The sequence below is a fragment of the Staurois parvus genome, unplaced genomic scaffold, assembly GCF_062004578.1.
Source record: "Staurois parvus isolate SC_StPar_1 unplaced genomic scaffold, SC_StPar_1.0 ptg000008l, whole genome shotgun sequence".
NCBI lineage: Eukaryota > Metazoa > Chordata > Amphibia > Anura > Ranidae > Staurois > Staurois parvus.
The window spans coordinates 1,378,135-1,391,815 of NW_028317804.1; the positions used below are offsets into that span (position 1 = coordinate 1,378,135).

General features: G+C 42.9%; 1 protein-coding gene across 2 annotated transcripts in view; it reads right to left on the reverse strand.

Moving 5' to 3' along the window:
- Positions 1 to 13,681, reverse strand: part of CASKIN2 (CASK interacting protein 2) — a 115,379-nt gene that overhangs the window by 80,938 nt on the left and 20,760 nt on the right. For both annotated transcript variants that reach the window (XM_089668769.1, XM_089668760.1), the window contains exon 2: positions 8,449 to 9,007. In XM_089668769.1, the coding sequence (XP_089524895.1) occupies positions 8,449 to 8,542 (94 nt within the window). In that variant the 5' untranslated portion in view covers positions 8,543 to 9,007. The remainder of the gene's footprint in view (positions 1 to 8,448; positions 9,008 to 13,681) is intronic.

The window sequence follows — 13,681 nt, forward strand, 5'->3', positions numbered from 1 at the left end:
ATTTTCTCAGTAAACATCCCCTCTGTACTTAAAGACATCATTCATTCTTTTCTGGCATTAGAGAACTTCAATTCTGCATACAAATGTAGGTAGAGAGGTTGAAGTTTAACAGAGCAGTAAAAGTTCTTTAGTAGAACATTATATTAAAATATTAGATAAAATGCGTTCACTTCAATCCATGAGTATTTTCTGATGCAGCAAGTGTTTATATGTTTAGGTGTTTTAAAAGCTCCTGCTAAGGAGGTTCTAGAGAAAACATCAAAAACAAGCCGCCACCTCTACCAACCAAGCAGGCTTTCCAAAGTCATACCTGTAATTACTTTCATATATGAGTCGTAAAGGTTCTCTTGCCAGTTAAATCCAAGTAGGGCACCAACAAGTAATGAACCGCAGAACCTGTATGACATAAGGATGGCCTAAGGCGGAAGTGTCACTCAACCTGGAAGCAATGGAGGGAATTCAATGAAGCAGTTGCAACACTTTTTGGCAGTATGAGTGCTCCCACCACGTCCAAGCAACCAACGACACAGGGCTGATTGTGGGAGAAGCTTGATGGGGACTCAGAGACTAGTTCCCTTATTAGGTCCGCCTTCCTTGGCACTGACGGCAGACAGCAATAGGTAGATTCCACTGCACTATTGGACTGTCTAGTGGCTAAGCAGTCAGCCCATTGCCACCCACTGTATCACAACGGAGGCAGACCTGATGGGGAACTAGTCTCTAATTACCCCTTCAGGCTCTGCCCACCCAACAGCCCAACTCCTTGGTCAGTGCTCCTGTCGGTATGACAGGCACAGTGGCCAGGCAAGGAGTAATGTTGAGCCAGCATTACTGGGCTTCACTGAGAATGGAGTGTCCAGGATACTGGGGCATCAGTAGCAGCCCCCATCATGCCTCCTGCCACAAATTCATGTACCGGTTTCCAGTATGTACTCAAATCTGTCCCTTGTATATGGGTTTCTTCGTGGTGCTTATGATTGGTGGTTTGCAGTGACAGCTTCCTGGCGGGTTTGGACTAGGATCTAAACACGTCTAAGCTCACCAGCCAGTCTCTGAGAGGAAGGATCATTCGAAAAGATATGAAATCATTATCTAATCACGATTAGATAAGCCAAATTGGAGACATCTTCTATCCATTCCCTCCCATAGCTCCATATCATAATCATACACCACTCAGGCCACCAAAGTGGTCAGGATTATGCAGCTACCAGGAAGAATCACTTGGACCCACCATTGCCACAAGATTTTGACCGTGTTTGAATGTGCATAATTAAGAGGGACAAATTGGCAACCTTCTTCCCAAGCCTCTGCTGTGTACCACATTATATATATCACATTTCAAGACAATTCCTTTATGTTAAACTCCAACCAAAATATGGCTTTCTTGTATTGGATAGGGAATGGCATGAATTTTTTGTCAGGGTTTTATTAAAATTTCTTGTAAACCACTTGAGCTCCAGAATGACCAGGCTATTTTAACTGGTTAACAACTGGTAATCGTGTGGTCATGTAACGCTGTACTCAAACATTTATATAATTTTTTCACACAAACAGAGCTTTCTTTTGGTGGTATTTGATCACCATTGGGTTTTTTATTATTTGTGAAACAAAAAAAGACTAAACATTTTGAAATAAAATGTTTTCTTTACTTTCTGCTATAATACATATCCAAAAAAAAATTCTCCATAAATTTAGACCAAAATGTATTCTGCTACATGTCTCTGATTAAAAAAAAAAAAAAAAAACAAACAAACCCAATACAGTGGTACCTCGGTTTACAAACGCCTCGGTTAACATAATTTATGGATTACGAATGAAAATCCATTGAAAATAATGTCTCGGTTTACAAATTTTTTTCGCAATACGAAGAAAGTTACGCAGGATGTATTGCGCCTGGGAGGTTTATAGCACCGCCCCCGTGCACGCTGAAGTCTGTCGGTAGCTCGCGAAGTTGAGTGTGGAGGTGTTGGAGCGGTTTTTGCATCGAGTTTTGGAGCCATTCTGGAAATTTTTCAACATGTCCCTGTACAGTATTTATGCCTTTAAAGTGCACTTTATAAAGAGTTTTGAACAGATAAGACTTTTCTTTACTTTTTTCTGACCTCCGGAAAGGATTAATTGGTTTTCAATGCATTCCTATGGGAAACCGCATTTCAGTTTACGAATTTTTCGCAATACGAAACATCCCTGAGAACACATTAAATTCGTAAACCGAGGTACCACTGTATGTGCACATTGATTGATTTGCATGAAAGTTATAGTGCCTACCAGGGGCGGACTGACAACTCATGGGACCCCCGGGCAATAGGGGATCATGGGGCCCCTGTGTCCTTGCCCAAACTCAAAAAAGCCTATGAAAAAAGGTACCAGGGGCATCTCATGGGGCCTCCTACTGACCCCGGGCCCTCGGGCAGTGCCCGAGTTTCCAAATGGTCAGTCCGCCCCTGGTGCCTACAAACTATGGTGTATATACTGGAATGTACTTAGTGTTTTTTAATACTACTTAAGGCGGCATCAACGACTTATAATGGGACTGCAATAGTTTGGAGGGCAATCTGATGCTGGGTGGAACTGACTGCCACCACCAGCAAAATGATCGGTATGATTGGTGATCATACTATACACTGTCACTATAAAGGGCAGCACAGTGGCTAAATGGCTAGCACTTCCACCTGGCAGTACTAGGGTCACTGGTTCAAATCCCAACCACGGCACCACCTGCCTGGAGTTTGCATGTTCTCCCTGTGCCTGCGTGGGTTTCCTCCGGGTACTCTAGTTTCCTCCCACACTCCAAAGACACGCTGGTAGGTTAATTGGCACCTGTCTAAATTGGCCCTAGTATATGTATGAATGCGGGTTAGGGACTGATGTGAATGTACAATATATATGTAAAGCGCTGCGTAAATTGACGGCGCTATAGAAATACCTGAAATAAATACTAATGACACTGGCTGGGAAGGGGTTAACATCTAGAGAGAGCAATGTGTGCCTAACGATGTGTAATGTGTGCTGCTTTTACCAAGAGATGTCTTGTTAAAAATATGGGCTTTGCAGGGATGAGAAACACAGATCATTCCCTCTGTATTAATTGTCAAACACAATCACAGCAGGTGCAGGCCAGGGGCGCACAAAACCCGGACGTAGGCAATGACGTACCCATGGGTTTTAGTCCGCTTTTGGAACCTTTGACTGCGCTATGATTTGTCACTTTTGCTGAATAGCTTCATCAGCATATAAATGTGAATAAAATGTAAAGACAATGGAAGAAAGAAAATTCACATAATAAACACTATATCAATGTTTATTTCCATCCGTTATGGACTAATCATCAATCTATAGGTTCAACAAAGTAACATACAATGCAGAAGTCACGTCTAGAGAAAATATTCCAGCCATGATCAGGAAGATGGAGTGAGATGCAATAACTCACACGGTTTCCTAGTTGGATGCTGATCAGGTCACGCAGATTCGGGTAAATGTTTAACCAGCTATGATGTGAGCACAGTCAGGTCAGCAGGTGACATCTGGGTGACACAGAGTACGTGTGTGACAGTGCGAGCGTTGGCCTCATCTGCATATGAAAGTCCCTGGCATCACAGCATCTCCATGGACAGTCCTCATTTGTCACTGTCACCAGTGTGCCTGCTGTTCTCTGCCAGAGACACAATGCAGACACGCAAGTTCACTGTCACAGAAAGAGGACGCATTCATTTCCCTTTCAAACAGCAAATGACTTCAGCCATTTAGAGTCAAGTGGGAGAAAACAAGCCATCTGATGGCTAGACTTAATCCGTAAAAGATGGATTTCCATTACTGGTTGTGATTAAAGCCAGAAGAGATACGGGTCGAAGGTCAACAGAAACGTGTTGCTAATATCTGATTTAGCAATGGGCTCAATGTCTTAAGCTTTCGTGCAGGAAAAAGCATGTTTGTTTCAGCCATGTGACTTATTTCAAACCTCATTGGACTCAGCTGAAAATAACCGAATTATGTGAAAATAACAGTCACTAAAAAAAGAAAAAAAAAAATAGTATCCTTACCCTGGTGTGTCAGCTTTGTGAACTGAGCCGAAAGCATCCTTCTTTCACATAAGGGCTCATACACATGGGGTGGTTTGACCGGTACAGCCTAAAATCCTGGCTTTTGAGGCGCAAGGGAGACACAGATGTAGCGCAAAGCCTATTGCCCACAGTTTGTCAAAATCAACAATGGCCTGAAACACAGGGTAGCTGCATGCTCTCATGTCTTGGGCCATATGCCCCAAATGCAGAATTCTGGTTTCAGGTATTAACCCCAAAAGCAAATGTTTATTATATTGCAGCTTACCAATTCTTAGATGTGATGGCTGCATTCGTTTTCTGTTAGGCTTTCTTTCTTCTACATTCATCTTGTGATCTTTCTTCAAAAGAACGTATTCTCCAGCAGAATGTAGCAGTTGACAGGGATGAGACGGACCATTCAAACCTTTACCAATGCAAAAACAGATGCAAAAATGGACCGTATGTCTGTATACATCCATGTTTCCTCCATTCCTTTTTTTAATGGAAGAAAAATAGGGATGTCTTCCGTTCAAAAAAAAAAACAAAAAAAAAACGGATGTTAACCGCTTCCCGTCCTCATTATAGCAGAAATTCTGCTACAGGGTGGCACAGGTGCACAAAATCACGAAAATATACATGTAATTTTGCATTTCCGGGTAGGGGGCACGTGAGCCCTATCCGCGTCCATCAATCACCGGGTCCCGGCCAGTGATTGGCAAGGATCTCCGACGGGGAGGAGAACTGTTTTGTTTACAACAAAACAGTTCTCCTCCCTGTCAGCTTGAGCACACTGCTTTGGATTGCTGTGCACAGTCATCCAAAGCAATGTGCTTACAGTGAAGCACACAGACACCGCCCCCCAGTAAAACACTCCCTGCACACAGTTAACCCTTTGATCACCCCTCATGTTAACCCCTCCCTACCCAGTGCCATTACTACAGTGTCAGTGCTTTTTATTTTATTTTTTTTACCACTGATCACTGGTACTGGTGTCACTGTGGATCTCAGTGACACCAAGTCAGTTGCCCACAGTGCCAGAATGCTTGCCGCAGTCCCACTACAAGTCGCTGATCGCCATTACTAGGGGAAATAAAAAAAAAAAAGTATATATACTACTTTATTTTTCTTTTTTTTTTTTTAAGCAAAGACATGCAGCAGAATACATTTTGGCCTAAATTTATGACGAAAGTAGATTTTTAAAAATGTTTTTACTGGACATGTTTAATAGCAAAAAGTCAAAAATATTTTTTGTTTTTTTCTCAAAATTGTCGGTCTTTTTTATAGCACAAAAAATAGAAACCGCACAGGCAATCAAATACCACCGAAAGATAGCTCAAGTCATTGGAAAAAAGGACGTAAATTTCATTTGGGTGCAGTGTTGCATGACAGCGCAATTGTCAGTTAAAGTAAAGCAGCGTACATCCTCAGGAGGGCAAGTGATTAACAGATGCGGACATTAACAGATGATCAAACAGATGAAAAATGATGAAAAAACAGCAAACAGATGAAAAATGGACATACGGAATGCCAGTGTGAAAGGACCGTAATGCAGCCACCACATCCAGTGATTGGTAAACTGCAATATATTACATTTTTGGCTTTGGGTACAATACCACTTTAACTAGCACTCAGGACAGCACCCGGCCGCCACGTATTTCAGCCTGTCATTGATTAAGGGCTTGTTCACACTTTACAAAATTTCTAATCTCCCACAGCGTTCATACGGGCATTAGACTGGCATTTTAAAAGCATTAAAATCGCTCCTCAAACACCCTATGCGCAGTTTTGAAGCATTTTACAAGCGTTAAAACCGCACCACGCCTAGAATACACTGTGATGATATAAACGCGCAGCAACCACACAGCAAAAGGCCTCGCAAATGCCTGCCAGCTCGTTTGAGGAGCGTCACCATAGCCTTGAATAGGATGCGTTGAAAGGCTTCAAACTCCTCCAGAGGCTTCAATTTTGAAGCGACAATAACGCTTCATGTTTTCATAATGTGAACATCCATAGTATCATTTTCATAGCTATTTGAGCAGTGCTAAAAACGTCCCTCAAACGCCTGCTTTCAATGCCAGTATGAACTAGGCCTTAAGGTAGTTTCACATCAGGTGTAGTAGGACTACGTTGGGCGGCTATTCCAGCGCAGTCCTACCGCAAGACACAGCAAAATGTCTTGTCTCCTACCTGTCCATTTAACATCACTGTGTTGCAATAGCGTGCGCTGAAAAAAGTATGGCAAGCAGTACTTTTTTTTTTTTTTTCTTGTCGCAGCACAGCATGTGGCAATCCACTGCCTCGCACTTCATGATGGCCAACAGAATGTAATGAAATGTCACTGCATTTGGCTCATCGCCACTAGTGTCATCTTGACGCACACCAACTGCTGCATTGTACAGGGTATGAATGTACCCTTAGACAGGCTGCTGGCAGCAGGCTGTACACTGTGCCTAGTAATGCCCATCCCAACAATGTTTCAGCAGCCTGCTACATGGACCATATCAGTTTGAACCATATATGAGAGAATTGTATGTGATGTCCCAAAGTCACCAGAAACAAAACTTTCAGTCTCCAGCTATCATTTTCCAGTACAGGCTTGAATCTGACTATACATAGCTGAGATGCATTAATAAATTAGCCCCAAGGTTCCTTTTTCCGGAGACAATTTGATGAATGAGGCCCATTGTTTGAAACACCAAACTGTCCATCATGACATGCTGTCTGCTTCAAAGTAACAGCCTTCTTCCCTAGGCCACTTCTCCATTATATGGTGAATTATCCACACAAATACTCGGTTAAGCAGCCTAAACGCACAATGACTAATGGAGGGGCTTCCAGTACTGCCAATCATCTTCAATGGCAGCAATAGTCATTTCTTACTATACATTACTCTTTAAGGGACAGAGTCACACTTGTCCTATATTGCTGCTTAAAGAGAACCAGTCACACCATGGCTTATTCTAGAATGTAAACATTCATTGTTAAAGAGGCACAGCAACTTAGATCTCATTGGAGCATGTGTGGTGATGTAACTGACTGATACTTCTCCAGCCCAATAAACAAGGGTCTGTACCTCCATATGGACCTGGGGCTGGGGGGGAACAGTCCCCAGGGGCCATGCACTGATCGTGGCTGCAATGCCCTGCAGACTCCAATGTAAAAAGTAAACGCATGCACATTTCATTATTTTACAAATGGGGGGGGGGGGGGGATTCATACCATTTTAGCCAAACATGCTTTTAAAGCCCAACTTCAGCCAATTTTTTGTTTCCCCATTTGTGAACAGAGTAAAGAAGTGTTAAAGTGTTACTAAACCCACAACAGCAAAATCTGCCTGTGTATGCAGTAAAGCATGCTTGATATACTCACTGTGGAACCTAAAGGTTTGATCCTAACTTTCTTCCAGTGCCCCCCTCTTATCTCCTTATAAGACATAAGTGTAGAGACACTCTACACATGCTCAGTTTAGTGTGTGTTGCTAGAGAGGTTTTTTTTTTTTTCTTGGGAGAGTGCATGTGATCAGCACAGGGCCAATCAGCACTGAACAGAGGTCAGGGGTTCTGCATCCTCCTAGAGCAGAAAGAAAACTCCTACAAGCTTTAACCAGTGCTCTGCTGGACACTGATAGACATCACAAGACTGCTCTAACTGATGATGAGAAAAGGTATTTAGCAGTTTAAATTTACTAAAATAATTTCATTTCCATGTTCTGTGTGCTATGGGAGACTGGATATAGTAAATGCAGGGCCCTGGGTATAGTAACACTTTAAGATGTATGACTGGTCATAGATAGAGATAGAGATAGATATATATATATATATATATATATATATATATATATATATATATATATGTATCTCACACACATACATACACACAATATTATACAGGATTTATATAGCGCCAACAGTTTGCTCAGCACTTTACATTATAAAGGGGAGACAATACAGTTCCATACAACAGGGTTAGGAGGGCCCTGCTCCTTGGAGTTTATACATACATAATTTGTTTTCCCTCTTCTCTCCCCCATAACGAGGGTATGTTTGTCCTGTATATGTGGACTAAATGATAGTTTAAATACTTCACCAATCATAAGCTGATGACATACAGGCGACTCTACCGCTAGTGATCCTGCTGCTTACAATTTGTCAAACCCCGTAGTGGCGGGATCACCAAAAGGTTGATTGTAAGTCTCTATAGAATCTGTAGCTGAGGCAGATGGAGATCGCTCACATCGCTGGAGATTGAGATTCAGCAGTGTTTGGGTAAGCAACATCTAGCACTGTATGGCTACAGAGGGACACACAAGCAGCCTTTTTAGTGATTTGTCACTGGTGGCAGAATCACTTGTGTCATCAGTCTTATACATATTATCCCAAACCCATCCCTCCTCTTCCCGCTTACTTACTGTTTTTTGACGTTCGGACTTTCGCAAGAAGTTTCTGAACAGTTGCAACATCTCCACTTTTAACAGCTTGGATTAGTTCATTTTCCCGACCCATCGCCACCCAGGCTATAAAGTCATCTCCCGTGTTCAGACCCCAAAAAAATTCACAAGATCCAGCAAATGTGAAGAAATTGCTTCCTTGTCAGCAGAACGTTCCACAGCATGAATCCAAGTGAAGCGAAGGAACCTTTCACAGGAAAAGTTTGAAATCCAAGAATAAACAAGCTCCTAACAACATGGGGGGTAGGTATGGTGATTGGGCCCCTCTGCAGTCACTTGGACATTTCCCGTCCCACTGGTAAGGAGCACAGATCCACTGTACAGCCAGGTGCACAAGGTACGGCAGGTTGGGAAGTTTCACAGGCCTCCATCAGACAGAATTATTCATCTTCTGCTTTTCCTTTCATGCGCTGTGAAGTCAGGGAATTCCTTTTAGGGTTGTCCTGTTCAGCTGCAAATTTTCAATGCATTTTTTTTTTCTGAACGCAGTCAAGCTGTTGATGTTGTCACATCAGTGTTCCTAGAGAAAAAGTGCAGTTTAGACTTTGGCTGCAAAGTAAAGTCACGGCATAGAAAACAGAAAACAAAAAAAGACAAATATTTGTGTTACGGCATCAGCCATACACCTAGTAACCCCTCAGGTGGTTGAGGCCGCTCTTCCTCTTTCTATTGGAAAACCTTTGAGGGTAATGAGAAGGTGTGTTCTCCAGTAACCTGTCATCTTTTCAACTGCGTTTACTTTCACATGAGGACCCTCCCACAAAGGCACGCACACATTCCTTCTCCTCTACTATTGCCAACTGATAAAAACAACAACACAAAAAAGGAAGGTTTGCGTTTTATAATACTGTATGTGTTGACAAAAGGGGTTAATTCACACCAGAGCTTATCTTCCTGTGCCACTTCCAGGCTGCCAGATCCCATTTATAAATCAGTTGACAGGAAACGCAAGGGAAGCCCCCCCAATTCGCGCATAAGTACCTTCCTCCCACCATCCCACCCCGATGGCTGCATGTGAAAGGAGGAAGGCTGCAGAACTTGTTAAAAGTACCAGAAATCTGCCTTTGGAGCTCACTCACAGGGGTATCCAAAATGCTGCGCTTAGATGCATACAAAACGTGAATGTACAATATCCAGGGTGGATAAAAATCAATGATTTTTTAAAAAAAAAATTTAAAAAATCTGATTTTTTTATTTAAATTGGATTTTTTTAAATAAAATGCTTTTTGAGGAAAATATATTACCATCCAAAGGTTATTCCATCATGAAATAAAGATTAGTTTTTTAATTATGTAGAATAAGGCTGTATATGTTTAATTTTGTTTGGTAAATAAATTCCATTAATCCATTCACAATGTCATGCTCTTCCAGAGGTTTTTGTAAGATTATTGGGCAGTTTCTCTGCCTACAAGATATTAATCACAGATGCTTGGTTTACTTTTGCAGTTCTCAAAACTGAATTTGACTCAGCGGAGATCACATGCCTCTTCTTCACAGCAAAAATGTTATAACATGAACAGAGTTAAGAAAAAGACCTTCATCCTAACTTCTACAAACCTATGAATACAGAATCAACCCCTTCAGTGCTAAGTTTCAAGAAGTTCAGTGAATAGAAAAGAAACAATATTTTTCTGCTCATCACCAAAAGAACACCATACCTATTGTGAAGCATGGTGGTGGTTTTTCTTCAGCTGGAACTGGGGTCTAATGCAGGCCATAAGTGGGTCGAATTCCGAATGATTTTTCGTCCGAAAATTGAAAACGTTGTTCGCTTGGTAATCCGATGGTGCCATCAATGATTTCGAAAATCAGCCAAGTCATAAAGTTCACCCCATATAACAGGCGAAACTTCTGTTCCTTCCAGGTTACAGCTCATGCGCATATTCTTTTCAGAAAAACGATCGTACAAATCGTAAAATCATTTTTCACTAATTTTTCAACATACCCAATCACCAAAAAAGGGAGGAATGACGAAAATCGGCCGGTGCCATTGACCCACTAACAGAGTGAAAATCGGCTGGTGCCATTGACCCACTGTTCGTACAAAAAACTGTTAGTGAAAAAAAATAAATAAATAAAAAGCTCTCCTCCCCATCGGAGATCCTCAGTAATCACTGAGTGCCGGTGATTGATAGCCGCCGCCACGAATGGCGGCGAGGGTAGGGCATGCACCCCCTAGTAGGGAATGCAAAATCACGTGTATATACACACATGTGATTTTGCGCACCCGTGCCGCCCTGTAGCAGTATCTGCTATAGGGCGATCGGGAAGCAGTTAAGGGTGTGCACACTTATGCAACCATATTATTTTAGTTTTTTAGTTTTACTTCCCTCCACCTAAAAGATTTCAGTTTGTTGTTCAACTGAATTGTACAGTTTATAGGTTACATTAAAAGGAGGAAAAAGTTCAGAAATGTATTGATTTGTGCAGACTGGCTGGCTGTAGATGAAAGTAAACACCTGCTTGTGCCGGCCAAGTAAATATGCCAATCTGGGCAGTGTACGGCCATGAACGGCCATGTGAAGGAGCACTTAGTGTCTCCTCTTACCCTAGGTTCTCACTTATGCAGATTTCAGTGCGTTTTCCAGTTTTCAGAAGTGCACTATAGTTCATTTAGCCCGATTGCCTATAGATCTAGTTCACATCTGTGCAGTTTAAGCCAGTGCGGATTTTTGAAATGGTCAGGGACTATATTTTTCCACAGCAGATCGCGTTTTACCAGTTATAGACTTCAATGGAACCAAGTCTTTTGCAATTCCAGTGTTTTTTTTGTGATTGTAAGCTGGTCGTTAAGGAGAGGGCGGCTGCCAGCACCATTAACAATCAGTAAACAACATGGTTTTTAAGGAGTGGGCGGCCGCCACATCAATTGTTAAATTGATAAGTCATCATCTGGTACCCCGCTGACAGCTGAATATAAAGAAACCTATTGCTGGCAATTAAAAAGAAAAAAAAAAACAGCGTGGAGCCGCCCCCCAATCAATACCAGGCCCTTCAGGTCTTGTATGGATTTTAAGGGGAAACCCATGCCAAAATCTTCCTAAATCCATACCAGACCCTTATCCGAGCATGCAGCTTGGCACGTTAGGATGGGGATGAGGGGGTGGGCGAGAAAGCCCCCCCTTTCCCGAAGCACACCAGGCCACATGCCCTCGACATGGCTTTGGGTGCTTTGGGGTGGGGGGAGTCCCCCCCCCTTCCCCAAAGCACCTTGTCCCCCATGTTGATGAGGACAAGGGCCTCTTCCCCACAACCCTCGGCTGTGGTTGTAGGGGTCTGCAGGGGGTGACTTATCGGAATTTGGAAACCCCCTTTACCAAGGGGGCCGCCAGATCCTGGCCGCCCCCCTATATGAATGAGTATGGGGTACATAGTACCCCTAACTCATTCACCAGAAAAGTGTTAAAAGTGAATAAAAACGCGACCTTACAAAAAATAAAATTATAATAATTCCCTGAAGTAGATCCAACGTCATTCACAAAAGACTATAAAAAAGAAAAAAGAAAAAAAAAAAAAGCTCCGGTCTCGATGAAGGCCCCCGATGTCTGAAAGCTCTTAAACAAGCCAAGGGGCAGAGCCACCTGGTGACATCATAGAACAGGGAATGTTGGGTCGATTATATCATGAGGGGATGGGGGTCACCTGGTGATGTTACCAGATGGCTCCACCCCTTGGCTTATATAAGAGCTGTCAGACGGTGGGAGCCTTTGTCATGACCAGAGCTTTTTTTTTTCCCCGGAGGCGTTCATCGCATAGCCATTCTTGTCTACTGACAGCTGTATGCAGCACCCAGGCTTAGATGGCGGTGGAAATACACTGGGTTCTGCCACCCACATGCAAAAGGACTTTAATCACAAGAAAAATTATCTTGGAAATATAAAGCATACATTTCCCAGATCATTTATTTGTACATGCGTTTACACAAGTTTGTAGTTTTGAAACTTCCCCTAAACACCACTAAACTGAATGCATCTAAATGCATAGAGCGAATGGAAACATTTAAAACCTTTCCATACCTCTCTGTAAAGGTCTGTACGTCATTGCACTGTGAATGAGGCCTGAAATCCAGAGCAGCCAGAATAAAGGGCCCGAGCCGAGGACAATCCAGTCCAGCAGGCTGTTCCTTTGGCTGTATTGTTCTGTCAGGCACTGCGAGCCTGCTTACAATTCCACACCATGCCTTGCGTGTCTTTGTGCCGGACGGGGACAAGGTTACATTGACAAAACATGTAAATGCAGCAATAAAAAAAAATGAGAGATTCAGAAGGAAGGAGGGAGAAATGTAGAGGAAAGGGGAGCACTGGGTGGAGAGAAACAAGGACACCGAGGGAAAAACAAACAGACGTAAAAAAAGGACAGCCAGTCTGTGACCTTTTCACTGCCAGGACGGTTAAGGTGTGACCAATTTAATGACACAAACACTGTCAGGAGCATTCACTTCACTGACTTATTCACTTCACATTCATCCGCTTTATTGGAAAGAAAGCTCCTCGGCAAACAGTCAGGCGAATGGAATTTCCTCCTCAGAGGGGTCTCTTGTATACACATGCATGTAGTCGGACTGAAAAGTTCATGGCAGAAGTGGCAGAGCGGGCACACGTGGCACCTTTGTGCCATTAGGAAATGGTGTGTTTATGGATTGCACTTCCCTGGCCGGGCACCAATACAGACAGAGCACAGCCTTCTACAGAAAATAGTTGGTGTTTAAGCTCGGCTAACAATATTTTAGGCCTGTGAACAGCTGGTAGTGTGAACCACACACACCCCGCAATGTATTTCTGGCGACATATTGCTGGCCTGACAAGAATTAACCCTTATAAAGGCAGCTGGCACCGTGTATACACGGTCCCCTTGGTGGATTCCATGTAATAAATTGCTGGTTTGCCCATATTCAACCACTTGCCCTCCCCTGAGGATTTCCCCCACTTCCTGACCAGGCCATTTTTTGCGTTATGTTGCTGCGTTACTTTTACAGACAATTGCGCGGTCATGCAATGCTGAACCCAAATGAAGTTAATGTCCATTTTTTTTCCCACAAATTGAGCTTTCGGTGGTGCCACTTTACTAAGTATGCTGTGTTTGCTCTTCACTGTGCACAGCCATGCAAAGCAGTGTGCACGAGCTGACAGGGAGAACTGTTTTGTTTACTAACAGTTCTCCCCAACCCCCCCCCCCACACACACACACATTGCAC